Here is a 27,960-nt window from a genome sequence, read left to right as displayed (position 1 = left end):
AATATATGCCACATATTTGGTGTACACCTGACTCTCTCAGGATCATGCTCTTGGTCTGGCTCGTCAGGAATGAAAGTGACTCGTCAGGAATGTGTTGCTTTCTGCAACAATGATGTTAGCCACCTGTGTTAGGCCTCTGTGCTCACTGACCAATAGCCTGATCAGGGCCAAATGACTGCAGACACACACCAATATGATGAGCAGCAAAATGGCGTCTATTCACTACTAAACACAGCTTATATACATTTTTACCTACAAAACCGTGCTGTCATGTCCCACTCTGATTGGTTCACACCAGATAATATTGTGCCTTATTTGGCCATTTCCACATTCTTTTCTCATCCTTCTTCTTCTCCTGTTTTCTCTGCATCAAGGTCAGCACGATAGCACTGTCTCTCTATGCTTAGGGAGAGGCCTGTCCCGTACATCCCGTAGCCCCGCAAGACGCCTACTACAACAGGAATGAAAGTGGGGCTATGTAACATTTCCACCACAGCGTATTCTCTCAAATAACGGATGCCTTTTTCCATATCAATCCATTTCCGTTTCTCAGGTATCAGCTTGTCTTTGAAGGGGTATCTTTCTTTTACAGGTAGCAGCATCTGCTTCCAGAGGGTGAAGGCCTGGTTCTGGCATGTACTAATACCTCCGTCAGTGGCTGAGTCCCTAGCAATGCCACCCAGATGGTGAGCTTCTCTACTATCTAGCCACACACTGTTGGCCCCATTGTTTTAACATCTAAGTAACCAGGTGACAATAGGCTCATTTGGGTGGCATGAAAAGTCTTTTCTCAGACCTCAAACTTAATTCATCTTCAGAGATCAATCCTTAATTCATCTTCAGAGATCAATCAGTAATGGTAACATCTTGCTTATCTCCTACTCTTTCAGGACTTCTTGTTGTCCTCCTGGGCATTGGTGACCGCAATCTTATTGGGGGTCTCTCCCCTGGACTCATGTGTGGTTCCGCTGGATCTTGAAGCCACTCCTCTGGACCTCTTTCCTGCTCTTCTCCTACAGTGTCTGCTTCCTCTACTTTCTCCTCCTCCTCCTTTTTCTAATGCTTTAAGTGAGTCAAGATTCGTTTCGTTTTCTGTCCTCTTACAGGGGCAACTGACATCAATTGTGCCTCCTGTGGTTGATCATGTTGGTCAGTTCCAAAACTCTCATTCTCCAGCTCAGCTTGGAGTCTGTCGTTCAGTTATGAGGGTATCTAGTTCAGATTCAAGTATGACTTGATGAGACTGAATTCTGTTTAGTTCAATCCGGAGACTTAATTTTGCATGCTGGAAGGCATCTCTCTCAGTTTTGAGTACATCCCGTTCAGACTTGAGGATGTCCCTCTCGGAATGGAGGGTGTCTCGTTCAGATTGGCAGGTGTCTCGCTCAGACCGGAGGGTGTCTTATTGAGATTGTAGACTGTCGAGTTTGGATTGCAGGGAGTCTCCCTCAGTTTGGAGGGCATCTCTCTCGGATCGGAGGGACTCCCGCTTGGATTGGAGGGCTTTTCTCTCAACTAGTAGATTCTCTGTCTCAGATTGGAGACTGTTTCTGGACCTGGAGATTCTCCCTTTCGGCTCTGAGACACTCTCTTTCAGTACAGAGACGCTCTCAATTTCAGAAACTCTCTCTCTCTGGGATAGTATTGAATAAGGCCCGATAAGCATTAGCCAGGCCCCAAATCATTTGTGCCTCCTCAGATCTGCCTGAACCGCAACATTCCTGTCTCAAATATCTGTTTAGGCTCTCAGGGTCTTTCAGGTGGTTCAGGAGTAAAATTCCATGACACTGAAGATGTCTATCTCTCTAAAGTCCCTCCCAAGCCTCTCCACACTCCCTTTCACTCAGTATTCTCTGGTTCTGGGGAAGGCTTCTTCAAAATATGATAAATGCAAATACTGAGTGAAATGACGAGCAGTACATTCAGGGAGATTAACAACGTGATCGGATGAGCGTTCCGAAAATGCATAAAGGATTCAAGGGAGAGATGGGGAGCCTGCTTACAAATCACAAGTTCCGTAAAATTAGCAGCTCCCTCTGCAAACAGGTGTACAAGAGAAAGAGGAATATTTTTTTTTCTCTTTACAGAAGTAAGATAGTAGTGCTCAAAGTTTACAAATATCCCAGAATACTGGCAGTCCACCTGGACTTTCAAGGTCATGTTTTCAGTGAGCACTTGTGAAAGAGAGATAAACTTTCCTAATGAAGCCAACGAAGCTCTCCGCGAGCAGAGAGAGAGATTCATTCTAGAAAGCTAAAAAGCAGCTTTTGCCCGCGTTCTCCACCAAGAATGTCGATGGTTTACGGGCTGGTTCGGCCTGGTTCCATGACTAGCAGGGAGGAGGGATTTCACAAAATCTGCGCCTCCGGAAAAGGGAAACGAGACCCCAAAATAATTAAAAACAGAGGCAACGATCTGAGGAGAAACAAACTAATTTACTAAATACGGTATCGGAATGCAAGATAACACACTATAATACAATATAATTAGAATTGAAGCTAATAAATAAAATATAATGAGAGCGTATCTGAAAAGCTGTAGGCCTTACAGTAGTGCTGAGATGATTTGTGTGGTTGGGATGAGAGCCGAGGGAAGAAGTGACATCATGTGACTTTGCCAGATGTTATATCTCCTCTCTGACCGCAAAGCTCCCTGGGGTATGTAGTTCTTCTTCTCTTCCGGACAGGTGCCCAGAACTGGAGCATTAATACTTTAACTCCCAGTGCACTACATGATGTTATGATGTGGAATACCGATAACCAAAAATCATAAAACCATGACACAGGGTTATCCCTTTACCTGGGATTCCTTTCTAGCTTTTGTCTCCGCATATTAAGAAAAGGCTAACTTATAGGCTAATAGCATAATAATCAAGAGTTACTGATAATGGAGTGGTGAAATTAGACTAAAGGAACTATTCCCATAGATTCCAGCACCGGTAACGTGGTCCTGTACAATTCACATCTGATCCGCTATTAAAATAGAGGAAGAAGCACTCAGCAAACTAGATAGTGCCCAATAATTCTTATTCTTGAGGCTGCATCAGTAACACAGGAAAATCACCCACTATGTCATACCATTACCAGTGTTATTGTGATACCATCCAGTGCGGTATCCAGCCATTTTTGGCCACTCACTATGGCACCCACAAGTTATCTACAATACAACAAATTGCAAAACAATATCAGTAAGTAAGAAGCACACAATCCCAGTCATTATGAGGGCTGGATGCTATTTTCTGCCTTGAGATGAGGCCAAATGTATCACGCTGGAACACACCTAGGGCCAGTCCCTGTGGAAATACAAGCATATCCATGACCCCAAGTTATCAATGGTAAGGGACCTTCCCAATGTCCTGTGGCCATATTCTGAACATTAACTATTGGCCACTCCTTGAGCATTGGGGAGGCCCCAAAATGACCATCTATTCGAGTTGCATCTGTATGCTCGTGATTCAAAAAAATTTAGCACAAGCAAAGCCTTACATAATCTTTCTTGTGGTGTGTCTCCTGTATTCTCCCTTTTTTTGTTTATTAAGAGTACATTTCAACGTTTGATGAGCACATTCAATGATAGCTTGTCCAGTGGGAGAAGAAGGAATGCCTGTAACATGTCTAACCCCCCTGTAGAGCAAATGAAGGTAATGACAAAGCCTTTATTTAAGAAATAGGCACACGAGGGAAAGATATCAAAAAGAATCGACTCACCCCTCCCGGTAGCAGCGCGCAGGCAGAGCCGAGCTGAGGAATGTGTCCCTCCCCCGTTCGTACCGCCGCGCTGCCGCACTCACACACTCACAGAGCCCACCCATTGGTTCAGGCTGTGACCCTGGAATTCCACTACACCCCCCATTCTTGGAGGAAAATTTGAGTGGCCTTAGAAGTATACACAGGTCCATTATCTGCTTTTATAGTATGTGGGATCCCCATAGCAGCATAAGCAGATAACCAATGTTTACAGGCGTTGTGACTGCATTCGCTTGTATGCACTGTGGCAAACATGTAAGAAAAATAAATATCTATTGTTATATGCACATATTTTAGACAGCCAAATTCATCAACATGAGTGACATCTGTTTGGCAGAATTGAAGAGGTGCTGTGCCATGGGGATTTGTCCCTATTTGAGGCAAAGGGGCAATTGCCTGGCAGTCTGGGAATGTTACAATAATGTTATGGGCTTGATCCACTGTCAGTTGGAATTGTTTTTGTAAGGCTCTCCTATTCTGATGGAAAAATTGATGGGAGAGTCACACTTGCTGAAATAATTGAGGGGTAGCAAAAGCAACTGTGGCTTGATCAGCCTTGTGGTTGCCCTCAGTTATTGGACCAGGCAACGTAGTGTGTGCTAGAATATGCATAATAAAATAAGGAAGGAAGAGTACGGTGTGAGACATAATCCAAACTACGCCTGAGCTGTGCAAACAAGGCAGGGTTGTTAACTTCCTTAAGAAAAGATCCTTCAATCTGCTGAATGATACCTGTAACATACAAAGAGTCGGTTATTATATTAAGCTTTTGTTCTGCAAAAATTTGAAAAGCTCGAGCTACTGCAGCAAGTTCTACGACTTGAGTTGACCTATCAACAGTATGCACATCTGATCGCCACTGTAAAGCTGTCATACACCAGATAACCACTGTTCTATGTGTCTTGCCAGAGCCCTCTGTAACTACAGTAACAGCATTAGGTATTGGAACATGTGAAAGTAAAACATTCATAGTAAGGGACAGATAAATTATGCAGTAACTGATGTTTGGGGGGATGAGTGGAGATTTGTCCAGTATAGTCAGCCATAGCAGTTTGTAAAGCGAGCAGCATCACAGCGAGTAACATTGAGGGGCTGGAGGGTGGCTGTGAGGCAGGGACGCTGCAGAGCGGGCTGCGGCCATGGGGCTGCAGATGCCTTGCAGCAGAGGTGACGGCTCTCTCCAGGGCCTGTGATTTTTCTTCTCCCTGGTCGGGGGTGGGGTTGGAGTTGCAGATCAGGTCCGGGCAGGAGCTGCTTCCTGCACCAAGGGGCAGCGGTGGAGGTGAGGAGGAGGGCGATGAGGAACGGTCGGAAGAATTTGACCTTTCTTGTTAGATTTGTTTGAGCACTTCCAATATTTGGTGCCAAACAGGTAAAAGTTTAGCAGCCGTTTTATCTGTAGTCTCCCAGAGTTCTGTGCCAATTTTGTTCCAAACCGCCCCATCAAAAGAAAACCCAGTTATCAGAAACTTGAGGATATTTGTGCATATCCAATCAAGAAAAGTAGCTAATGCAGAGGTAGATACAGGTCGATTCTGAAACTTTAAAACTATCTGTAATACTTCAAGATTCATTTGTTGCTCCTTTATTAGTTAACTCCCCATAGTTCCTGACTGCTCACCTTCTATCCCGCAGAATGTTGATGGGCGCGCGCAAAACAATCTCTCTGTAGTTCAGTCAGGCAGTGCTGCTGGACCAAGCTCACAGCCTCAGCTTGATTTGCACCACACAGTGGGAGCCATTTGCAGCATCTGAGGCATGGATTCAGATGTGAACAATTCAAACTGTTTGCTGCAGGTTCTAACATCCCTTATATACATTCACAAGTTTTCTCTTGTAACTTTTCCACCTACCTTTACATGTCAACAAAACATTCCACAAACACTCCTTAACTGGGCATGCAGCCACTTATCCAATCAGTTACGAGTCATTCCTAGCCACGCGCCCTTCCTCCAATAAGGGTCATCATCACACAGCCATCACTCAGCTTACTTGACTTTGTTTTTATCTCTTCTGGAGATGTCCTTGGTTCTCAGCGTTGCTTTCCCATGCCATTTATCTTGCTCTGCAGCTTCTGCTCTGAACAGTCTTTCTTGTATTCCCACAATCTCTCACTTGATATTTCAGTTTCCACAGAAACTTCAAAATAATATAGTTTTTTTAATGGGAGTGTAAGAGAGGTAATAGAAGCCATTGGAGTGTATGTGTAGGTAGATATCTATTACTGGTTTATTAGTAGAACAGATAAGTATTAATCAAATCTGAGATTTTGAAATGTGGAGGCATTAGCTTAGTATGTTGAACTAATCTAATTAGTTACTTGCTGTCTTTTTCCCATATAGCCAGCAGCCAGCTTCGGGTGTAGCCTATTCCCATCCAACTACGGTTGCTAGCTACACTGTCCACCAGGCACCAGTTGCTGCACACACAGTTACTGCAGCCTATGCTCCAGCAGCAGCTACAGTTGCAGTAGCCAGGCCTGCTCCAGTGGCTGTTGCAGCTGCTGCAACAGCTGCTGCATATGGAGGCTATCCTACAGCGCACGCAGCTACAGATTATGGTTATACACAGAGGCAACAAGAAGCACCACCACCACCACCTCCTGTCACTACGCAGAATTACCAGGTGTGTTTAAAAAAGAATTACTATTGTTTTATGGTTTTTAAACTGTGTGTTAAAAGAAAGAGGCCTGTTTGGGTGAGAGAATGTAATGGTATTTATATTTTTTCCTTCTATGAAAAACTGTGTTCAAATTACTCAGTAGCTAAAACTGATGGTGTGAAGTAACTAGTATTATGACCCATATAGAGGATTATCTGCGGTGCTACTGCAGGATCTAAGATTTAGACTTTCACACAATAAGCAATGAACTGATGTTTACCTCCAAGTGATTTTGTGAACTGCTGCTGAAAACAATAGTACTGCCTTGACTGATCTAGTTTTTCAAGTAGCATGTGGTAAACTGTGTCATGGAACTGATTGAATAAAATGTTTCACTAAAAAATTAAATGAGAGATAGAAATAGTTCCCTTATTAGATTCCTGGGTGCCTAACTTTATGTGGCTACAGATTGCCACAAAAGAGAGCTGTTTCTCTATTTTCATCTTGCCATGACTTCTGTTGACACTTGCATTGAATCCAGCAGTTGCCAGTGTTTGGATGAGTCAATTCAGGAAAAATTCCACAGAAAACTAACAAATCAAAAAAGGAGTGGCTTTCTATAAGATTAAGAGGCTAAGTTAAAATTCCTTGCTTCTGCATAATTGTGATGCCAATGCAAGGTGGGATCATTGCAAGGCTGCGAAGAGAGACGTGTTGGTACCTCGGACAAATTCCCATTCTTGCACTGGCTTAAATGTAGTATGAAGCAGTCTGTTAGTGAACTGTATTCCTTCTCAGTTCAAAAATAAAGAAACTTGCAGTATAAATCAGAGTGCTGCATTAATTTTGCAACTGGAAGATATCAGTTTGTAGAAGTTATCTGGGGACTTGGTAATGTGTTTACTCCTGTTCAGATTTTTGAAGAGAGTGAAAAGCTGCAGTTTTTCCTATTTACCTGGATTCACGTAACGCAAGCATATATGCACATCAGTAACTCTAGCCCATTGCTTTAAATCAGACAATTTATATGCAGAAAGAGAAGTTTTACATGACTGGGTAATTTTGAGTTGGAAATGTGAACTTTATTTGTATTTTTATCATCTTTTTTTCTACATTAGCATTTGTTAGTCCAAGTCTTCAGTAGATATCTCTAGGCTAGTGTGTTTATACACATAAGTTACCTAATTTTTTTGGCATGGCTCATATTTAAAATTTGCATTTACTAGTGAGACAGAGAATGTTGAAATAGTACATCTTTCTTTAACATATTAGTCATAAAATTATCAAGGCATTATATAGATTCTAATTAGTATTTTTGTTTGGACTGTATCGTTGCTGTACGTTATCAGTTCTTTTGTACAGATTTTAAAATTTGTTACATATGGTAATGAATTTTAACATAGGAGTTCTTCCAGTTGCACATATACTCATAGTTACAAGGTAACTAATAACTAGTCAGTTATTGGATGTATTCAGACAGTAAAGAGTATCCCTTAAATTAAAGAAAAATAATTCCACTTTTATGCAGGTTGGGTGGAAATTCTATTGTTGTATTTATTGGAAATAAAAATAAATTTTATGTGTAGTTCATATGTAGCTCATGCTGTTACCCATCAGTTCGTCAGCTACTCATACTTTACCATAAATATGATAAGGATGGGAAAATATATATACATGCATATAGTGGTTTCCAGGCTCTCCTTTTTCTAAGCTTACTAGCCATCTTTTGAGTTCTGGATGTGTTGAATGGGCTACTCATCTTGCCCTTCTAGACTAGTTGTGGCTCCCTAATGGAATAGTTGATATTTCAAAAAATGAAGAAGGCTTTAAAAGTATAACTTCCATACTCTAGCAAATATAGCCAAAAAAAAAAATATTATGGGATTTTTAAGGCCAATATAGGGTGATGTTTGTAAACTTGTGACTTTATTGTGGTTTGTAGAAATTCACACTTTATGGAGATGTATATTGTTTTTTCCTTCGTATTTTATTGGAATTTAATATAGTCACTATGAAAAATTAACAAAAGTAGTTGCTTTTCAGTTACAAAATTAATTTGAAAGGGAGAGTGATTTAAAAGCATGAGATAAATTTTAGATTAAGTCTGAAAATCTTAATCAGGTTTGTCTTTAGGCCTGTAGCATTTGTAAACAAATTTAATTTCTTTAATGTATATATGTGCATACATTGTCTCTGTAAGTAAATCTTGCTTTTTTTTTTTTTTATCTTTTAGTGCAGACTAGAAGGAAATATATTGTTGATTTTTTTTTGACTCTGCTAATTATCTTTATTACTCCAGAAACATATTTTAAGGAGAAATTCACTGGTTTTTTTTCCTTTTTTAATTTATAGGATTCCTATTCTTATGTTCGATCTACTGCCCCAGCTGTAGCTTATGACAGCAAACAATACTATCAACAGCCGACAGCAACTGCTGCAGCTGTGGCTGCTGCTGCCCAGCCTCAACCTTCAGTAGCTGAATCATACTACCAGACAGGTGGGTTGCATGCTCCAAACTCCTGACATTATACGTTGTGAGTACTACTTCAATACCTTAAAAAAATATGTCTTTGAATATATGACATCACCCAGATTTTTTTTCTTAGCTTTCTCATTTAATCCCTGTCAATGTGTAGAACAATATGCTGCATCTAGAACTTGAATGTTGTTGGGACACTGCTGAAAGTAACTATCTTTGAGTTTTGGAATATTATTAAATATAATCAAAACATATTTCTAGGCAAACTTTTTGCTGATTTGCCTAGAAAGTTTGCCAAATTAGGTACAAATAGTCAATGGCAAGTTCAGATGATAATTTGGTTAGATTTTGTTTTTGCAGTTCTGTAATTACTTAATGTATGTAGTTCTTTAATCATTGGTATTATGACTGCTACAAAGCATAAAATATTTTTTTTATGTTAATATGACAATACAAGTTTAAATGTACTAATGTGACCTGAGACATCGTGATGCATAACTACAACTGAGTAAAAAACAAACAAAAATACAACCAAGTAAACAAGCAAACCAAAACAAACAAACAAAAAAACAAAAACCCCCAAACAACAAAAGGAACCAACCAAAAAACCACCTCCATTTATTACATTTATTCCCCAGAATATCATTAGGTATTGTTAGCATTACTTAATAGGGCTTGCATTTATTAAATCAACTAAAGCCTATCTATGTTTGTACACTTATATTTTCTTTCCTATTTAGCTCCAAAAGCAGGATATAGCCAAGGGGCAACTCAATATACCCAAGCCCAGCAAACACGACAAGTGACGGCTATAAAACCTGCAACCCCAAGTCCAGCAACAACTACTTTTTCTATATATCCAGTATCTTCTACTGTGCAGCCAGTAGCAGCTGCAGCTACTGTTGTTCCATCCTATACTCAAAGTGCAACATACAGTACAACAGGGGTTACTTACTCTGGTAAGAATTTTGCATATTATACTGCTGGGATCTTTGCAATTGTTATGGAAGATTAAATTATTTAAATACTCAAAATTTTAGCATTTTGTTTTCTGTTACATCATAGTCTACCGAAAAGTATCAACTAGCTACATCAAAATATTTTGCCAGTATAATGATTTATCTTTAAAAGAAGTTTGATGCTTAAATATGCCTATTTTGTTACATGAAAATATACAAGGTATTGACATGGCTATGTGCACAGTGTTTTGTGACTTACCATAAGGTTTGGAGAGAAAAGATGAGGAAATAAAAAAGATGAGGGGATACATCCACACAAATATAATTGAGAGAAATTGGAAGGGAGCATGATGCCATCGAACAGCAACTGTAGAGAAAGGGAAGAGCAATCCAATATAAAGCTTGTAAGCTTGGGTTGCGTTAACCCAAAATGGGAGAAGAACGGATGCTAAAAAAAAGAAACAACAAAACCTTTCCTTCAACTTTAGATTTATGGCTAGATGGTGATCAGCTGGTATATTATAGCTACACTGAACTTGTTTTGTTTGTTTCTGTTTAAAAATGGATTTTAAAGGGACTTCTTTGAAACAGAACCTGTTCAGAGGATTAAAAAGGTTGAACCAGTAGATGTAGAAAGTTTATGGGAAAACTGGCTCGAAGGAATTAAAGCCCAGTTTCCTTGTTTAATTCAATTTTGATACTAGAAATCAAGGAGCGCATACCTAAGATATGCTGCAAAGGTTTCAGTAGGCAAGCAGCTTTGCACTAAAACAATTTAAATCACTGAAGTAGAATATAATAGCACTAGCAGTTCTGTTTTTTGCATTCTTTTTTTTTTCCCCTTCTCTGCATAATCTCTGTCACCTTCTTCATTTTGAATATTGAACAGTAAGTCTGGTTTTAAAAGACTGTTTACTTCAACTGACCTTTGATAAACATTGTATTCTTGTTGAATATCTTACCAGACGAATCAATAATTTTCACATATTCTTTAGGGATCCTTTGATATATCCAACAACATAACTGTGCATCTGCAAAGACGTGCCTAAAATCAAATATATTCCTGATAAAAGTGGTAGGCTATGTATTTGTGTACTATGAAGCATCAAGAAAAGCAGACTGCATAACGAGATATCAATAAATTGTTTATTTCCTGCTCTGCCACTCCATCTCTATTATGCAGCATGCTTGCAATTAGTGTGTTATGTAATTGATACTTGATGTGCGGTGATGTAATATTTGTTTTTATCTTTGAGGTACTTCTTATTCTGGCTATGAAGCCGCAGTGTATTCAGCTGCATCATCCTATTACCAGCAGCAGCAGCAACAGAAACAGGCAGTGGCAGCTGCTGCTGCTGCTGCTGCAACAGCCGCTTGGACAGGGACCACCTTTACTAAAAAGGCACCATTCCAAAATAAGCAACTGAAACCAAAACAACCTCCCAAACCACCCCAGATCCACTATTGCGATGTTTGTAAGATCAGCTGTGCTGGACCACAGGTACCTGTATTATGTAATATTCTGTAATACATTTTAGTCATAATTTCTATAGCTAAAAAAAAACTGACCCCTTTAAGAATATTCGTTAATTTTTAAGGACCCAATTCTATAATTTTACTAAAGGAATAATTAAATGAAAGTGTGTGCTATTATTGATTTACTGAGAAGTTGAAAAGGTACATTCAATTAGCTTGTACAGAAAAACTTCAACTGTACTTTAGACTCCAGAAGTACTCTAAACTTTGAATTTGATTTGCTGTTTTAGCATAGCAAACTTCTTAGAAAATACTTGTTTTCAAAACTACTGAAGTATACCAATTTTGTTTATGGTAAGCCTGAAAATTTATTTCTCCTTGTATTCCATCATCCCAGTTTAGTTTCACAGTGGGTACAAGTGTGTAAAAAGTAGATATCAATTCATGTACTTTTTTGTGTGTGTTAGGATAAACAGTTATTTACGTAAATCTATCATTAGGATAAACAGTTCTTTAAGTAAATCTATCATTATTTCCCACTGTCTGCTCTCAAGCTTGCCAATGTTGGTATAAGAGCAAATCTCTACTACATTTCATTTTCAGCACAGCTTTATGTGCTACCTTCTTTTTCTTTTGAATCAATTTTTTTAGTTAGAATACACTTAAGCACAGTCATCATACAGACCGAGGAAAATTCCAAATCAAGACTAACTCAGTGCAATGCAGGAAACTGCAACTGAAATGCAGTTTTGTGATTATATCAAGTTTTCAATAGCAATATCTTTTGAATAGTACTTGATTGAAGAAGCGAGGAGGTAGAGGAGGAAAACTCAGATTGTATTACCTCTGAAAATGGAATTCTGGTGGAGGAGACGTATCATGGAGTTATTTCTAGATCTTTGTCCGTGACGGGGGCACAAGCCCAGAAGGAGACAAAAGAGGGGGAGGGGGAACAAAAAAAAACACCAAAATAAACAACTACCCCACCTTTTGCGGCGCGGCAGGCCCCCGCCCCCAGCCCGTGGCTAATGAGGCAAGGCGCTTGCAGGCCGTGAGCTCCGGGAGAGGGGGAAGGGTAGGGAGGTAGCAGATGGGTCTTAAAAAAAAAAAAAAAAGAGAGAGAACAGTGTCCAAATACGAGGTCTTACGCTAGTAGACTACAGGAGAAGCACATGCTTTTCTCCACGGCAAACCGAGAGACAGTGAATCAGCGAGAGGGAGAGCCACTGCTATCCTACCAGGAGCTCCACCTTTTTTCCTCTGCGCGCCAAGTCCTCTGGGGAATGCTGCTCCTCCCCTCCCAGTACCCAAAATGCCCAAAAAAGGCAGTCCACAAAACCAAAACATTAACTCTTTATCTTCCACTGTTTTACATGATGTTCTGATGTGGAATACCGAGAACAAAAATCACAGAACCACAAGAAGATGAGAATTTGTCTTACAAGTAGCCTGCTTATGCCTTAGAGCATGTCATATGAAAGAAATGTTAGCATAGCAAGTATTTCTTAAACAAAGCATATATTTTATGCTATTTTCTATACTACATGTATTCACATGAATGATGAACATGCACTATAAAGGCAGCTGTGTGTGTATTATTTATTTAAACAGACTTATAAAGAACACTTAGAAGGCCAGAAACACAAAAAGAAAGAAACAGCATTAAAAGCTTCCCAGAACACCAATAACGGCAGCACTTCTGCTCGTGGAACTCAGAATCAGTTGCGCTGTGAGCTTTGTGATGTGTCTTGTACAGGAGCAGATGCATATGCTGCCCATATCCGAGGAGCCAAGCATCAGAAAGTAAGAGCTTTTTTCCTGTTTTTATTACACAACTCAGTTGTACTTTTTTTCCCCTCATCTTAGAGGGGAGAAAATGAGCAGAAACAATATAATTTGATTAATTTTGTTTAACAGTGTTCAGCTTTTTGTTTGAAATGTATAATTAAACTCACTATTAGATTGGGCATTTCGAGGAGAAAGGAGAAAAATACTGGAGAAGAGAAGGCTCCAGTAGAAGGCACCTTATAGCGGCCCTCCAGTACCTGAAGGGGGCCTACAGAAAAGCTGGGGAGGGACTTTTTAGAAGGGCAGGTAGTGACAGGACAAGGGGAAAAGGTTTTAAACTTGAAGAGGGTAGATTTAGACTAGATATTAGGAAGAAATTCTTTACTGTGAGGGTGGTGAGACACTAGAACAGGTTGCCCAGAGAGGTGGTGAATGCCCTCTCCCTGGAAGCATTCAAGGCCAGGCTGGATGGGACTGTGAATAACTTGGTCTAAAGGGAGGGAGGCATCCCTACCTATAGTAGGGGGGTTGGAACTAGATAATCTTAAAGGTCCCTTCCAACTCAAACCATTCTATGATTCTATGATTAAGAGCAAATGTTATAATTTAGATAGACATGTATAGTGTTCTTTCTTTCATAAATACTTTAAATTATTAAAGTTTTGGGTTGTGTACAGTAATTGCATAGGTATATGTCATGTGGTATATATTGTCCTCATACATTTGGATGTAGCTTTCTCTTCCCTATAGATAGAGAGGCACTAAAAACTAAGAAGTGTATGTATACTGTTGTACACACATTATCATTGTCTAAACATGTTTGCATTAAAGGTGTGTCTAGCTGACTTTTTTTTGCTACTTTGAAATCTTTCCCAATCTTTAGTTTTCATTTTGTATGTTTGGTTTTTTGAACCACTTGCATTTCTTTCTCAGGTGATGGTCAGATGTCACCAAATGTAGTGCTATTTTATCCTTAAGCATTACTTTCAAGAATAAGCATGTATCTCTTTGTTTTCTATGAATTCTAAAGAGCACTGAGTTATACCTCTCACATCCTCCTTAATCATCTCTACAGATGTGCTTTTTTAAAAAAGAGAGAAAAACAACATTTATCTAAGGAATCTCATCAGTTTTGCTATGTAATTTGGCAGTTCTTTCAGTACAAATATTCTTAAAAGGTAGTGATCAAAAGAGACAGTGTTGTTGAATTTGAATTAAATAACTTTTATTTACAAGTAGTATTTGGCACCAAAACAGTTTAACATACTACTCTTTTTGAAGAGAAGAAAAAGCAACCAGGCAACAAAGCAGTAACACTGAAACAGTTTGAGCAAAATACATCCTTCTGTTTTATTGGCTTGTTAGTTTATTGACTTTCTGTTCTCATCCACGTAGCTTTTGGAGTATATGTCTGAATTTGTAATGGAAATAAACAGTCTGAGATGACAATAAAGAATTTCCTTGTTACAGGTGACAAAAATTTTTACATCCATCTTTTTTTTGCTAAGATCACTTCTTAAGAAGTAGTAACTATTTAGTTATATTGTTGTGGTGTTTTGTTGTCCCAGGGAGATTATATGAATTTCTCTTTGTTATAGGTAGTAAAATTGCACACAAAACTTGGCAAACCTATTCCTTCAACTGAACCAAATGTGGTTACCCAGGCTACTTCCTCAGCATCCACATCTGCTTCCAAACCAGCTGCCTCTGCTTCAAATGTGGCAACTAGCAGCAGTACTGTGAACTCTGTTGCATCCTCTGCAGTGAAAATTCTTACTCCTGTGGGAAACACACTACTTAACATGGCATCCAACAACAAAACATCTTCAATCACTGCTAATATAGCTGTAAAGAAAATATCTACACCAAAAATAAACTTTGTTGGCAAGTACAGAAGTCAGTCTTTAATCTATTTTTTTTTAAGATCTTAGCATAAATGTATTTAGTTAACCATGCATGAGTAACTCTGTTGTGTATAATTACTGATAGCTGAAAATAAAAATGCATATAAAAGTTTTGCTTCACAATTTTATGTTTTTTTCTGTCCTGTTGTCTCCACCTGACCTTTCTTCATAAGAGTGCTTTGGTTTCTTATGTAGTAGCTGCTGGATTATTGCAGTTTATAGTATAGCTGGTCCTAATTTTAGTTTATAGCCTGGGCTGTTAAGGCAGGTTGGCAGTTGGTAACTGGGCAACTGAAATATCCTTGTAGCAGTGAAAATGTAACATGAAAAGTTTTGAAATGAACATGACAAACTTTCGGAGATGAGAAGTAGCTGTTCCAAAATAATCTATCCTGCTCTTGAAGGAAAGACCTATGCAGTTTCGACAGTGAGAGCACAGTACTTTTGCTAATAAAAATACTATATGATTAATTGTAATTTAAATATGTTTAAGTTTTGACTAGTTTTAAAAGACTTGTAATGCTGTGACCAGAACATTGATGCTTGCAAATAAAGTCTTCAGTCTGCACATCATACGTAATCATGTTCTCATGTTATGAAAGTTAAAAATTTTAATGTTTTGATTTGTAGGTGGTAATAAGCTTCAGACAACAGGAAGTAAACTGGAAGAAACAAAATCAGCTGAAAGTGTTAAAACAACTCCTGTTGCCACAATACAAACACAAGAAGTAAAACCAGACACAGCAACTGAACCAGTAACTCCTACAACTATTGCTGCCTTGCAAAGTGATGTCCAGCCTGTGGGCCATGACTATGTGGAAGAGGTATTGATATGAAAAATTGTGGGTTAACTGTTTTGGTGAAAAATTGTTAATCGTGAAACAAGGCATTGAACCTGGAAAGGCTTGTGCATATGTTTACATTTTTGTATTGTGTATGTTTGTTTTGAGCTCAGTGGGGTGTTCTTCATTTTGATAGCATGAAATGTGGACTAAGTCTATAGGATCACAGTCTGATGTGAATTTTTCATTATTTGCAGGTTTGCAATTATTAACTTCAACTCAATATGTTCAGGTTCAAGTTTAAAGCTGTGTGTTTGGAATGGAAAAACTGTTCTTTCTCCATTGCCAAGCACAATAGTGTCTCTGGTGGAATTGAGTTTTAGAATCACAGAATCATTAATGTTGGAAAAGACCACTAAGATCATCAAGTCCAACCATCAACCCATCACCAATATTGCCAGCTAAACCACATCAGTCAGTACTACATCTACACCTTTCTTGAACACCTCACAGAGTGAGAATTGCCTGGGTTGAAAAGGACCATAATGATCATCAAGTTTAAACCCCCCTGCTATGTGCAGGGTCGCCAACAACTAGACCAGGCTGCCCAGAGCCACATCCAGCCTGGCCTTGAATGCCTCCAGGGATGGGGCATCCACAGCCTCCTTGGGCAACCTGTTCCAGTGTGTCACCACCCTCTGGGTGAAAAACTTCCTCCTTATATCTAACCTAAACCTCCCCTGTGTCAGTTTAAAACCATTCCTGCTTCCAGGATGGTGACTCCACCACCTCCATGGGCAGCCCATTGCAATACCTCACCACTCTTTCTGAGAAGAAATTTTTCCTAATATCCAACCTGATAATAAACTCTCTCTCTCTCTCTCTCTCTCTCTTTTTTTTTTTTCTTTTTTTTTTTTTTCCTTCTTGTTGTCTCTCAACAAAAAGCTCCTTGTTTCAACCAGGACAATCTTCTTCCCCTCTGGCTCATCTTACAGCACAGGGGGACAGCTGGTTCCTGTGCCTTTAAGACTTCCTTCTTGAGGGAAGTCCAGCCTTCCTGGACCCCTTTACTCTTCAAGACTGACTCCCAAGGGATTCTCCCAAACAACATTCTAAACAATTCGAAATCTGTTCTCTGGAAGTCCAAGGCAATAGTTTTGCTGACCCCCTCCTCAGCTGCTTATAGAACACTTTATCTGTCTCTTCATCCTGGTTGGGTGGTCTATAACAGACTCCTACCAGGATGTTAGCCTTGTTGGCCTCCCCCCTGATTCTTACCCATCAGAACTCGACATTATCATTCTCAGTATTGAGGTCTATGATATCAAAACACTCCATGACACAGAGAGCCACCCCTCCTTCCTTGCCTATCTCTCCTAAAGAGCTTATAGCCCTCCACTACAGCATTCCAGTTATGAGAATGATCCCATCATGTTTCAGTGATGGCAACTAAGTCATAGTTTTCCTGCCACATAATGGCTTCTAGCTCATCCTGTTCATTGCCTGTGCTGTGTGTGTTAGTGTAGATGCACTTCAGATGGGCTATTGGTTTCACCCCTGACCCTGGCGTACTGCCCCTAGGCTCATCTCTAGCAAGCCTGATTTTATCCCCTTCCCACTTCAAACCTAGTTTAAAGCCCTCTTATTGAGCCCCACAAACTCCTGGGCTAGAATCCTTTTCTCATTTTGACCCAGGTACACTCCATCCATCACCATCAGGCTTGGTGCCAAATAAACTGCCCCATGATTAAAAAAAACAAAATTCCTTCAATGGCACCAGCCTCTTAGTCATGTATTGATCAGGTGGGTTTTCCCGCTCCTCTCAATATCTTTCTCTGCTACCAAAGGCATCTAGGAAAACACCACCTGAGCTCCTGTTCCATAAATTAACAGCCTTAATGCCTTGAAGTCCCTCTTAATTGCCCTTAGGCTTCTCCCTGCAACCTCATCACTGCCTACCTGAAATAATCAGAGGGCTGTACCAGACTAGGGAGCTTCCATGTGATGTCCCTGACCTGGGCCCCAGGGAGGCAGCAGACTTCCCTGTGAGTAGGGTCCAGTCAACTTATCAGGCATTCTGTTCCCCTCATAACGGAGTCGCCTATGACAATCACCCTCCTTTTGTTCTTAGCCGAGGCTGTCTTGAGGCGTAGGGTTGTCTGCCTCACACTAGACAGCCCTCTGGATGGGCTTTCTTCACCTTCCTCACTTACCAGTCCTTCAAGTCCCAGGGCCTCATACCTGATCATAGAATCATAGAATTGCTCAGGTTGGAAAAGACCTTAAAGATCATCAAGTCCAACCGCAACCTAACCATACTACCCTAACTCTAACAACCCTCCACTGTTGTCCCTGAGCACCACATCCAAACAGTTTTTAAACACATTCAGGGATGGTGACTCAACCACCTCCCTGGGGAGCCTATTCCAGTGCTTAACAACCCTTTCTGTAAAGAAGTTTTTCCTGATATCCAGCCTAAACTTCCCCTGGCGCAATTTGAGGCCATTTTCCCCCATCCTGTCACCTGTCACCAGCCCCGTTCTCGCTGTAAGTACCTTTCAGGTATTTGAAGAGAGCAGTAAGGTCTCCCCTCAGCCTCCTCTTCCCCAGACTAAACAGCCCCAGTTCCTTCAGTTGCTCCTCATAGGGCATAGTCTCCAAGTCATTCACCAACCTTGTTGCCCTTCTTTGGACCTGCTCCAGCACCTCAATGTCCTTTCTGTATTGAGTTGCCCAAAACTGAACACAGTACTCGAGGTGAGGCCTCCCCAGTGCCGAGTACAGGGGCAGGATGACTTCCCTAGTACTGCTCACCACACCATTCCTGATACAAGCCAGGATGCCATTGGCCTTCTTGGCCACCTGGGCACACTGCTGGCTCATATTTAGCCGACTGTCCATCAGTACACTAAGGTCCCTTTCCATCGGGCAGCTTTCCAGCCACTCCTCCCCAAGCCTGTAGGGTTGCCTGGGGTTGTTGTGACCAAAATGCAGGACCCGACACTTGGCCCCACTGAAACTCATACAGTTTACCTTGGCCCATCGATCCAGTCTATCCAGGTCCCTCTGTAGTGCCTTTCTCCCCTCTGGCAGATCAACGCTCCCTCCCAACTTGGTGTTGTGTGCAAATTTACTGAGGGTGCACTCAATCCCCTAGTCAAGATCATTAATAAAGATGTTAAATAGAAGCGGCCCCAGTACCGAGCCCTGGGGGACACCGCTCGTGACCAGCCACCAACTGGATTTAACTCCATTGACCACAACTCTTTGGGCCCGGCCGTCTAGCAAGTGTTTCACCCAGCGGTGCGTACACCCATCCAAACCATGGGTAGCCAGCTTCTCCACGAGAATTTTGTGGGGGAGTGTCAAAGGCTTTTCTGAGGTCCAAGTAGACCACATCGACAGCCTTACCTTCATCCACTAAGTGGGTCACCTTGTCATAGAATGAAATCAGGTTTGTCAAACAGAATCTACCATTCATAAACCCATGCTGACTGGGCCTGATCCCCTCGTTGACCGTTAATTGGTCCATGATGGTTCCTGAGATTATCCGTTCCATAACCTTCCCCGGCACCAAGGTGAGACTGATAGGTCTGTAGCAACCAGGATCATCTTTCCAGCCCTTTTTGAAGATGGGCGTCACATTTGCCAGTTTCCAGTCTGCTGGGACATCCCCGGTTAGCCAGGACTGCTGAAGGATGATGGAGAGTGGCTTGGCAACCACATCCACCAACTCCCTGAGCACTCTAGGGTGCAGTCCATCTGGCCCCATGGACTTGTGAGCATCCAGCTTTCAGAGCAGGTCCAAAACCATCTCATTGTGGATCATGCAGAGCCTATTCTGTTCCCCATCCCTATCTACCAGCGCAAGGGGCTGTGTGCTCAGGGAATAACGAGTCTTACTATTAAAGGCTGAGGCAAAGAAGGCATTAAGGCCTTATCCTGATCCGTGGGGATGGTCAGCTCCTGAACCTTTAAAATTACTTAAAGTATTCCCAGCCTTCCTGGGCTTCCATGCCCTCCAAAACTACCTCCCAAGGGACCCTCTCAACTACGGTCCTAAAGAGGCTGAAGTCTGCCCTCCGGAAGTCCAAGGTGGCAGTTTGGCAGTTCTGCTGACTCCCCTGTCTGGTTCAACGTGGATCGAGAAATCTAGCATCTCATGATCACTGTGCCCCATACGGCCTCCAACCTTTACATCTCCCACAAGACCTTCTCTGTTAACAAACAGCAGGTCCAGGATTTTGCTTCCCCTTGTTGGCTCCTTCACCAGCTGTGTCAGGACGTTATCTCCCACACACTCTAGGAACCTCCGTGTCTGTTTCCTATCTGCTGTATTATAAATCCAGCAGATGTCTGGAAAGTTGAAGTCCCCCACAAGAACAAGGAGGAGAGACCTTGAGACCTCACCCAACTGTCTATAAAGTGTCTCGTCCACTTCTTCATCCTGGTTGGGAGGCCTGTAGCAGACTCCCATGATAATGTCAGTCTTATTGGCTTTTGCTTTTATTCTGACCCATAAGCTCTCAACCCTATCATCACCATCATTAATTTCTCATCATTAATTAATTTTCCTTGATGTGCAAGGGCACCCGGGAAGGTGAGGTAGACTGGGAGCAGGGCCACCTGCCACCCTGAGCAGGAGCCTGTTTCCATTCCTCCTTGTCTCCCAGGTCCCCTCCTTCTGCTTCATGGTGAGAGGGTAGGGGATCCACCGCTAATGCAGTGTTGCCCTGGTGCCTCTCTTGCAAGGATGTCAGGGAGTGGTTCCACCAATCTATTTCCCTTTTATGCTCTCTGATGCTTCTTAATCTTTCTATCTCCTCCTTTAGCTGTGTCACCAGGCTGAGCAGGTCATCCACCTGTTCACACTGCACACAGGTGGTATCCCCACTACCCCCCCAATATTTGTGCCAGGCTCAGTCACTCCCTGCAGCCAGAGACCTGGATAGCTGCATGTTTGCATGGGTGCTCAGTCTGGGTTACTACAGTCTTCTTGGCAATGGCTTTTCACCGAGTGGAGATCATGGCTTGTCTAGTTCCACTGAGAAGGCAGTGGGTGTTAGATGGACTGGTCTCTTCAAGTGGGGAGGAAGACTGCATCCTCCCTGCTTGCCCTGCCTGTGCAAACTGCTGCACCATGCCCTACTGACATGCCATGCCGTTTGCACATCCTAATCACAGTGCTCTGGGTCACTGTGCTCCCTAGGGGCTGCCTTTGTATGTGCAGGGATTTGGCCACGTCACTCTTGGCTCCACCTGCACCATGTCAGAGTCTTCTTTCATCAGGGGCTCTGCTCTTCTCACTTGGAAAGGAGTGGGGGATTCCCTTGCTCTCCTTGTGCTACTTTTCATGGTTTTCTGCCATGGTTTTGCCTTTCTGCAAAGTGTCCCTCGGTGTGAGCTTCTGCTCTGAAGCTGATCCGCTCGAGGTCTTTTAGTTTGCCTTCTTTCAGTTATTGAGTGAACTTTTTAGTGTGTGTTGAGATGAGTAGACAGTATCCACTGTCTCTGAATTAATTTCATTTTAGCATCAATTTTGGATTTAAAGTGTCATAATTTTATTTTCCAGGTAAGAAATGATGAAGGAAAGGTGATCCGCTTTCACTGTAAACTTTGTGAATGCAGTTTTAATGATCCTAATGCCAAGGAGATGCACTTAAAAGGGAGGCGACACAGACTTCAGTATAAGGTTAGAAGAAATGCTTATGCTTCTATCTGAAAATCCACCAGGTGTCAGCTGACTAATTGCATGGTCTTACATTTGAAGAATAGCCAATGCAAGTGCTATGATTAAACATTACATAAAAAAGATAAAGAAATACATTCACCTTATAGTTTATTTTCTTCAGAGTATAGCTTTTAAAGAAATCATGTAGACTGTGAAAATGCATTTTGATATTTTTTTTAAATAATATTTTGAACATTGCTTTTGGGAACATTTGTAACATTAAAATATGGTACGACATGCAAGCAACAGTAGGTTCTCTTATGTTGATTACTATTCATTTCAAATGGTGTAAAAGAGTAGTGCTTAATGTTTTTGGCAGAGTAGACCACATAAACCCTTCGTGGAGACATTTGAGAAACAAGTGTTGAATATTTTTTCAGTCGTGAATGGAGAGAGACCTGTACTGGCATATAGTCTGCATTTTGATTATTACAAAATTATGTAGGAAGAATGTACTGTGATCACAGGAAATGTAATGGATCTGCATAATTATGAAAGGGATGAAAGGAAATATTTAATAGAAAAAATGTATTCAGTAATTCATAATTATGTGTCTGTAAGAGGTATCCTTCAGGAATGGTATCAGGAAGCATGCAGTAGTGGAGAGGAAATGTTTCTTTTTTTCAGGCTACAGAGTAGTCATCCAGCTACAGAATGAACAGCAAATTACTTGCTGTTACATGAAGTATTTTCATTTTAAATTGCTTTAATCCTGATGCAGGTGAAGAGGGAATTCATGCTGTTTGTAATATGTTGTTATTTCTTTAAAATAGTGGACACGTTTCTTCAACTATTCATTCAATATAGTTCTAAAACTGCATTTTATTCCCCTTGATTTTATTGTAGACAAGCAGCGTGTGTTAAAGATTCTAGAAAAACAGTAACATTGAGATGACAAGAGAAAAACCAACATTTCATTCTTTTTATTTTTTTCTGAACTAGAAAAAAGTAAACCCAGATCTACAAGTAGAAGTAAAGCCCAGTATTCGAGCAAGAAAAATTCAAGAAGAAAAGATGAGGAAACAGATGCAGAAAGAAGAATACTGGAGAAGGAGAGAAGAGGAAGAACGCTGGAGGATGGAAATGAGGTAATGCATTTGTATAAATAAATGAGATAAAGCTGCAGTCATTAATCTAAAACTGACTGCTTCTGTAGTTTGTTCTTTTGAACGTTATGGGAACTCTACTGTCTTGTTTTAAATTAAATTGTCATTAAAACTTTGAGGTTTTTGTTTATTAGTGTTCAGGCCCTCTGAGGAATGTAGACTTACTAGAATTATTTTGCTATAAACAGCCTCATTTTTACTTATTTTCTGGAGTTCCCTAGTAGTTGCACATGACTACTAGAAAGAAATTAGTGAAGACATCTAAGAATTCATTTAGAATGCTTGGAAGTACTAACAACTATGTAAAGAAAATACTTTGATGCACTTCAGACGATATGAAGAAGACATGTACTGGAGGAGAATGGAGGAAGAGCAGTATCACTGGGATGATCGTCGCAGAATACCAGATGGAGGATATCCTCATGGTCCTCCAGGACCTCTCGGCCTGCTGGGAGTTAGACCAGGAATGACTCCTCAGCCCCAAGGACCAGCTGTGAGTTTCTTGAGGAGGAAAAAAAATGAAATTTTACTTACCAGGAGACACACTTAGGGACTATGAATCATTCAGTGCTGCATTGTCTCCAGTGTTTCTCAATAAAATATTTGGATAGTGAATAAAAAATTATATGCTAATGAAACTGTCTTCCAAAATAAGTCAACTTATATGACAAAAGGGTGCCTCAAAGACTGATTATTCTGAAATGCAAATCTTTATGGATTTGTGTATAATTTTATGTTTAATCACATTATACAGTGTTATCTTCTTGATGATTGAAGGTCCCTTCCAACCCAAACTATTCTATGATTCTATAATTGTAGACAAATAAATGGGTAAAAAGTGGTCGGATCATCAGTCTCAGAGGATAATGGTAAGTGGTGGGACCTACTCTACCTTGAGAACGGTAACGTGGAGTACTACATGGGTTTATCTTGGGATTTGTCTTGTTAATACCTTATCAATCATCCGAAAGTGATGGAGTGCATGCTTGTCAGGTTCACAGCTGACATGAAACTTAAATCAGTTTGGGGCGAGAATCATAGAATCATAGAATCACTAAGGTTGGAAAAGACCCACAGGATCATCCAGTCCAACCATCCGCCCTTCATCAATGGTTCCCGCTAAACCATGTCCCTCAACACAACATCCAAACACTCTTTAAACACTACCAGGGTCGGTGACTCCACCACCTCTCTGGGCAGCCCATTCCAGTGCCTGATCACTCCTCCAGAGTAGTAGTATTTCCTAACGTCCAGCCTGAACCTTCCCTGGTACAGCTTGAAGCCATTCCCTCTCGTCCTATCACTAGTCACACGAGAGAAGAGGTCAACTGCCAGCTCACCACAACCTCCCTTCAGGTAGTTATAGAGAGCAATAAGGTCTCCCCTGAGCCTCCTCTTCTCTAGACTGAACAACCCCAGCTCCTTCAGCCGCTCTTCATAAGGTGTGTGCTCCAGACCCCTCACCAGCTTTGTTGCCCTTCTTTGAACATGCTCCAGGGCCTCAATGTCTTTCTTACAGTGAGGGGCCCAAAACTGGACACAGTACTCAAGGTGCACCCTTACCAGTGCTGAGTACAGGGGGACAATTACTTCCCTGTTCCTGCTGGCCACACTATTTCTGATGCAAGCCAGGATGCCATTGGCCTTCTTGGCCACTTAGGCACACTGCTGGCTCATGTTCAGTCTAGCATCAATCAACACCCCCAGGTCCATTTCCTCTACACAGTCTTCCAGCCACTCTGCCCCAAGCCTGTAGCGTTGCCTGGGGTTATTGTGGCCAAAGTGCATGACTCGGCATTTGGTCTTGTTGAATCCCATCCCATTGGCTTCAGCCCAGCTATCCAACCTATCCAGATCCCTCTGTAAGGCCTCGCTACCCTCAGGCAGATCAACACTTCCAGCTAGCTTGGTGTCATCTGCAAACTTACTGAGGGTGCACTCAATACCCTCATCAAGGTCATCAATAAAGATATTAAAGAGGACAGGCCCCAGCACCGACCCCTGGGGAACACCACTCGTGAGAGAAGAGTCTATGCCTTTGAGGGCAGATCTGCCATCCAGATGGACCTAGGCATGCCAGAGAAATGGGCTGACACAATAGAATTCTCAAAGACAAATAGCACTGATGCAGGCTGGGGAGTGATAGGCTGGGTAGCAGCCCTACTGAAAGGGACCTAGGGATCTTGGCTGAGAGCAAGCTGAACATGAGCCAACAGTGTGCCCTGACAGCAAGAAATTCCAACAGCATCCTGATCCAAATTAACAGGAGCATAATCAGTAGATGATGGAAAGTGATCAACTTCCATTAGACCCAAACTGTAATACTGCATTCAGTTTGGCTCCTTCTAGCACAAGAAAGACTTCGATAAATCATAGCAGTTTCAGTGTTGAGTCACCAGACTGGCTGGGGCTGCAGCACGTGTGCTGTGTGGAGAGACGAAGGCCTGGAGAAGAGAGATCTTCACTAGGTCCTCATAGCCTTCTAATGCCTGTGCCTTATAAAGACACAGGCTGGGCTTTTCACAGTGGTGAGACAGCTCAAGCTGAGACAACATAGATTCACACAATTTGATCTTGGTTTGCACAGGAAGTTGGTCTATAGACCTTCAGAAGTCCCTTCATATTTGAATTCTTCTTTCTATGAAAACAACTATAGATACTTTATTTTGCAGCAGTGAATAAGTATGCAAGTATTCCCTGATTGATAAAAAGACATTAGATATTTATGTGAGGAGTACTTTGTATCCGTAGCTTTCATAATTGGTTTTATTTTGATGCAGTTCATATTTCTTCAGACATGATTGTTTGTGAGCAGTGTAAGTTGTTAAGGACTTCTCAGTTCATGTTTTGTTACATTTAAGTGATTTGAGGTTTGAATATTCTGTGAACTTTGAAGTGTACCCACATTTCAAAAATACACTCGTTCCTCCATTTAGCCTCTACGCCGCCCTGACTCCTCTGATGACCGCTATGTGATGACCAAACATGCAACAATATATCCAACAGAGGAGGAACTGCAGGCAGTCCAAAAAATCGTTTCTATTACTGAGCGTGCTTTGAAACTTGTTTCTGACAACATGACTGAACATGAAAAGAACAAGAGCAAAGAGGGAGATGATAAAAAAGACAGTAGTAAAGACAGGTATTTTTATTTTTTAAGAAATTAATCTTTTGTTTCTAAAAGTCATTTAATGTTTTTGTTGTTTCTTTTTTGTACTTTCTCAGTGACTTCCAGGGATCCTTTTCTATTTAGGTTTAGATATGGCAAATTTTGATGAGGACTGTGGCCTCAAGAGTAGATGGGATATTCCAATTTTATTTCATTTTTCTATCTTCAGGATTAATTTTAAGGTTTTCATATTATTCTAAATGCAACTTCTAACTATAATTTACTTCACAGAGCTTTGAAAGGAGTTTTACGGGTAGGCGTTTTGGCTAAAGGTTTGCTGCTCCGTGGAGACAAAAACGTCAATCTTGTTTTGTTATGTGCTGAGAAGCCTTCAAAGACTCTACTCAGCCATATTGTTGAAAGTCTTCCCAAACAACTCGCGGTAAGTAGTGTTTAGATTTTATTATTTTATTATTTCATTATTTCATTTTTTTATTTTTTTATTTTTTGTAAAGATGCAGTTTATTTAAAAAAAAAAATCTCTCCTCGAGTCACGTCTGCAGGCCTGACTGCTGCATTTCATAGCTCAGGTTCAGTTTCTGTTCATTTTGAGTGTTTTGTTCTAAATTCAGTGACCATGCTGTATGTTTTGCTCTCTGTATATTGTGTATTTACAAGTGTCTAGGTGTTTATGCTAGTGCTGTAATATAAATCATCATTTAATAATTTTATTTAATTGGCAAATAAAAATGATCAGAGGAAGACTTTCTATTGCCCAGTTACTGCAGTGTTATAGGAAGCTTACTGCCTGAAGGTCAATGTTATCCATTAATTTCACTCTGTTTCCAGTATATATGCTTTGTAGTTCCACAATGTGTGTTATGTAATTTACTTTGCATATGAATTTCCTTTATGGATAGTTCTTCTTTTGCATGCTTGATGACTGCTGTGTATTTTCATTAATCTTTTTGTAACAGTATGTAAGTCCATATATATCTATATACCTATATGTTTATATTTATATATATATATAAATTACATATACTGTGGCTTCTTTGAATATACAAGTATCTGCTTCGTGTAATTATTACTGCATTTCTGTCTTTCTCTTTAAAAGACTATGTTGATGTCCATTTTCTTCTCCATACTATTCTTGGTCATGTGCTAATAGAAATCTGTTTCCAAATATTTAGGTAATAAGTCCTGAGAAATACGATATCAAGTGTGCAGTCCCAGAAGCAGCAATAATTTTAAATTCATGTGTGGAACCCAAAATGCAAGTTACTATCACACTGACATCTCCAGTAATTCGGGAGGAGAACATGAGGGATGGAGGTTGGAAAGTTGTTAAAGATGTTACTTCTTACGTATTTTTATATGTTCATCTATTCTGCTTAAGATGGCATTAAGGTCCTGGAAGGTAACATGCTGGCACAACTAACACTGATTGAAACCTTGTTTTTCAACAACCAGTCTTGGTAAACAACAATTGGTTAAAATAAATGCTGATATTATGCATTTACTTATTAAAAAAAAAAAAAATCTAACTTTATGTCCAACCTCAGCTTTCTGGAAAAGGTACAATCTTGACTAATTTTTCCTCTCATAAAATTACATGGACAACTAACTTTTTTATCAGAAGTGTCTATAAACTGGCTTTCTAGGGCAGTCTTGCCCTAAGAAAAAGATTTTATCCTTTTAGAAAACCAAATCACATGGTTTTGGATTTAAAATGGATCAGTATTGCCATCGCTTAAGCATTCCAATGATCAGTGGCACTTAAAATGCACTTGTTTAATACTTTTGATGGTAATAATGCTTCTAACTTTAAAATATTTTTTCCAGCTCTCTGAGGTTGCTTTTTAATCTGGAGTGCTATTTGTGAGTATATTTAGACTCCTGGTTTTACAATCAGTCTTATATCCAACTGGCAAACTGACTAGTACAATAAGAAACAGCTTTGTAACTGAACTGAAGCAGAAGTTGTAGCTTGTAAATCAGTTTATGTTTCTGAAGTCTGCAGTTTCTCTGGTGCCAGCAGTGTTGCTTTACGGTCTATTATTTAACACTTTCAAAGCTCCAAAAGCTTTTAAGCCAACAAGCATGATTAATATCTGCTGTACATTGGTTCTTTTTGTTTATGGGTCAGATAAAATTAACATTTGTTTCCTCTTAATCTTGTATTTTCATAGTTGAAAGACATCATGGCAAACAGGGTTCTGGTGTTTAACCATGAACCTACAAATAGGGAATCTGAGGTTATCTTAATGCCTCTCATG

General features: G+C 40.6%; 1 protein-coding gene and 1 long non-coding RNA gene across 6 annotated transcripts in view; one reads left to right on the top strand and one right to left on the bottom strand.

The window, feature by feature from the left end:
* The window catches only part of LOC427010 (zinc finger RNA-binding protein-like), a 108,622-nt gene that overhangs the window by 64,385 nt on the left and 16,277 nt on the right, over window positions 1-27,960 (top strand). The window contains exons 3-16 of one of the 3 annotated variants that reach the window (XM_003640563.6): window positions 593-686; window positions 6,089-6,371; window positions 8,700-8,844; window positions 9,567-9,785; window positions 11,042-11,286; window positions 12,873-13,064; window positions 14,648-14,933; window positions 15,584-15,777; window positions 21,308-21,427; window positions 22,409-22,554; window positions 22,903-23,065; window positions 25,509-25,714; window positions 25,973-26,123; window positions 26,875-27,016. In XM_003640563.6, the coding sequence (XP_003640611.4) occupies window positions 593-686; window positions 6,089-6,371; window positions 8,700-8,844; window positions 9,567-9,785; window positions 11,042-11,286; window positions 12,873-13,064; window positions 14,648-14,933; window positions 15,584-15,777; window positions 21,308-21,427; window positions 22,409-22,554; window positions 22,903-23,065; window positions 25,509-25,714; window positions 25,973-26,123; window positions 26,875-27,016 (2,586 nt within the window). Of the gene's footprint in view, window positions 1-592; window positions 687-6,088; window positions 6,372-8,699; window positions 8,845-9,566; window positions 9,786-11,041; window positions 11,287-12,872; window positions 13,065-14,647; window positions 14,946-15,583; window positions 15,778-21,307; window positions 21,428-22,408; window positions 22,555-22,902; window positions 23,066-25,508; window positions 25,715-25,972; window positions 26,124-26,874; window positions 27,017-27,960 lie in introns of all 3 variants that reach the window. The other 2 variants (XM_015300457.4, XM_040655250.2) reach the window with 2 other exon arrangements.
* Window positions 408-12,523, bottom strand: LOC107055446. 3 transcript variants are annotated; one of them, XR_003072115.3, is made up of 4 exons: window positions 12,106-12,523; window positions 10,045-10,152; window positions 5,368-5,497; window positions 408-4,478 (listed from the first exon to the last, which is right to left on the bottom strand). It is a non-coding gene; the product is annotated as an uncharacterized LOC107055446 (long non-coding RNA). The 3 variants fall into 3 exon arrangements; XR_006932318.1 differs by having other exon boundaries at window positions 5,368-10,152; window positions 12,106-12,158; window positions 12,410-12,523; XR_006932319.1 differs by having other exon boundaries at window positions 408-5,497; window positions 12,106-12,158; window positions 12,410-12,523.

This window comes from Gallus gallus, chromosome W, assembly GCF_016699485.2.
Source record: "Gallus gallus isolate bGalGal1 chromosome W, bGalGal1.mat.broiler.GRCg7b, whole genome shotgun sequence".
Classification (NCBI taxonomy): domain Eukaryota; kingdom Metazoa; phylum Chordata; class Aves; order Galliformes; family Phasianidae; genus Gallus; species Gallus gallus.
The sequence above is the reverse complement of the archived record's forward strand: the minus strand, read 5'-3'. Positions and strand labels throughout refer to the sequence as shown.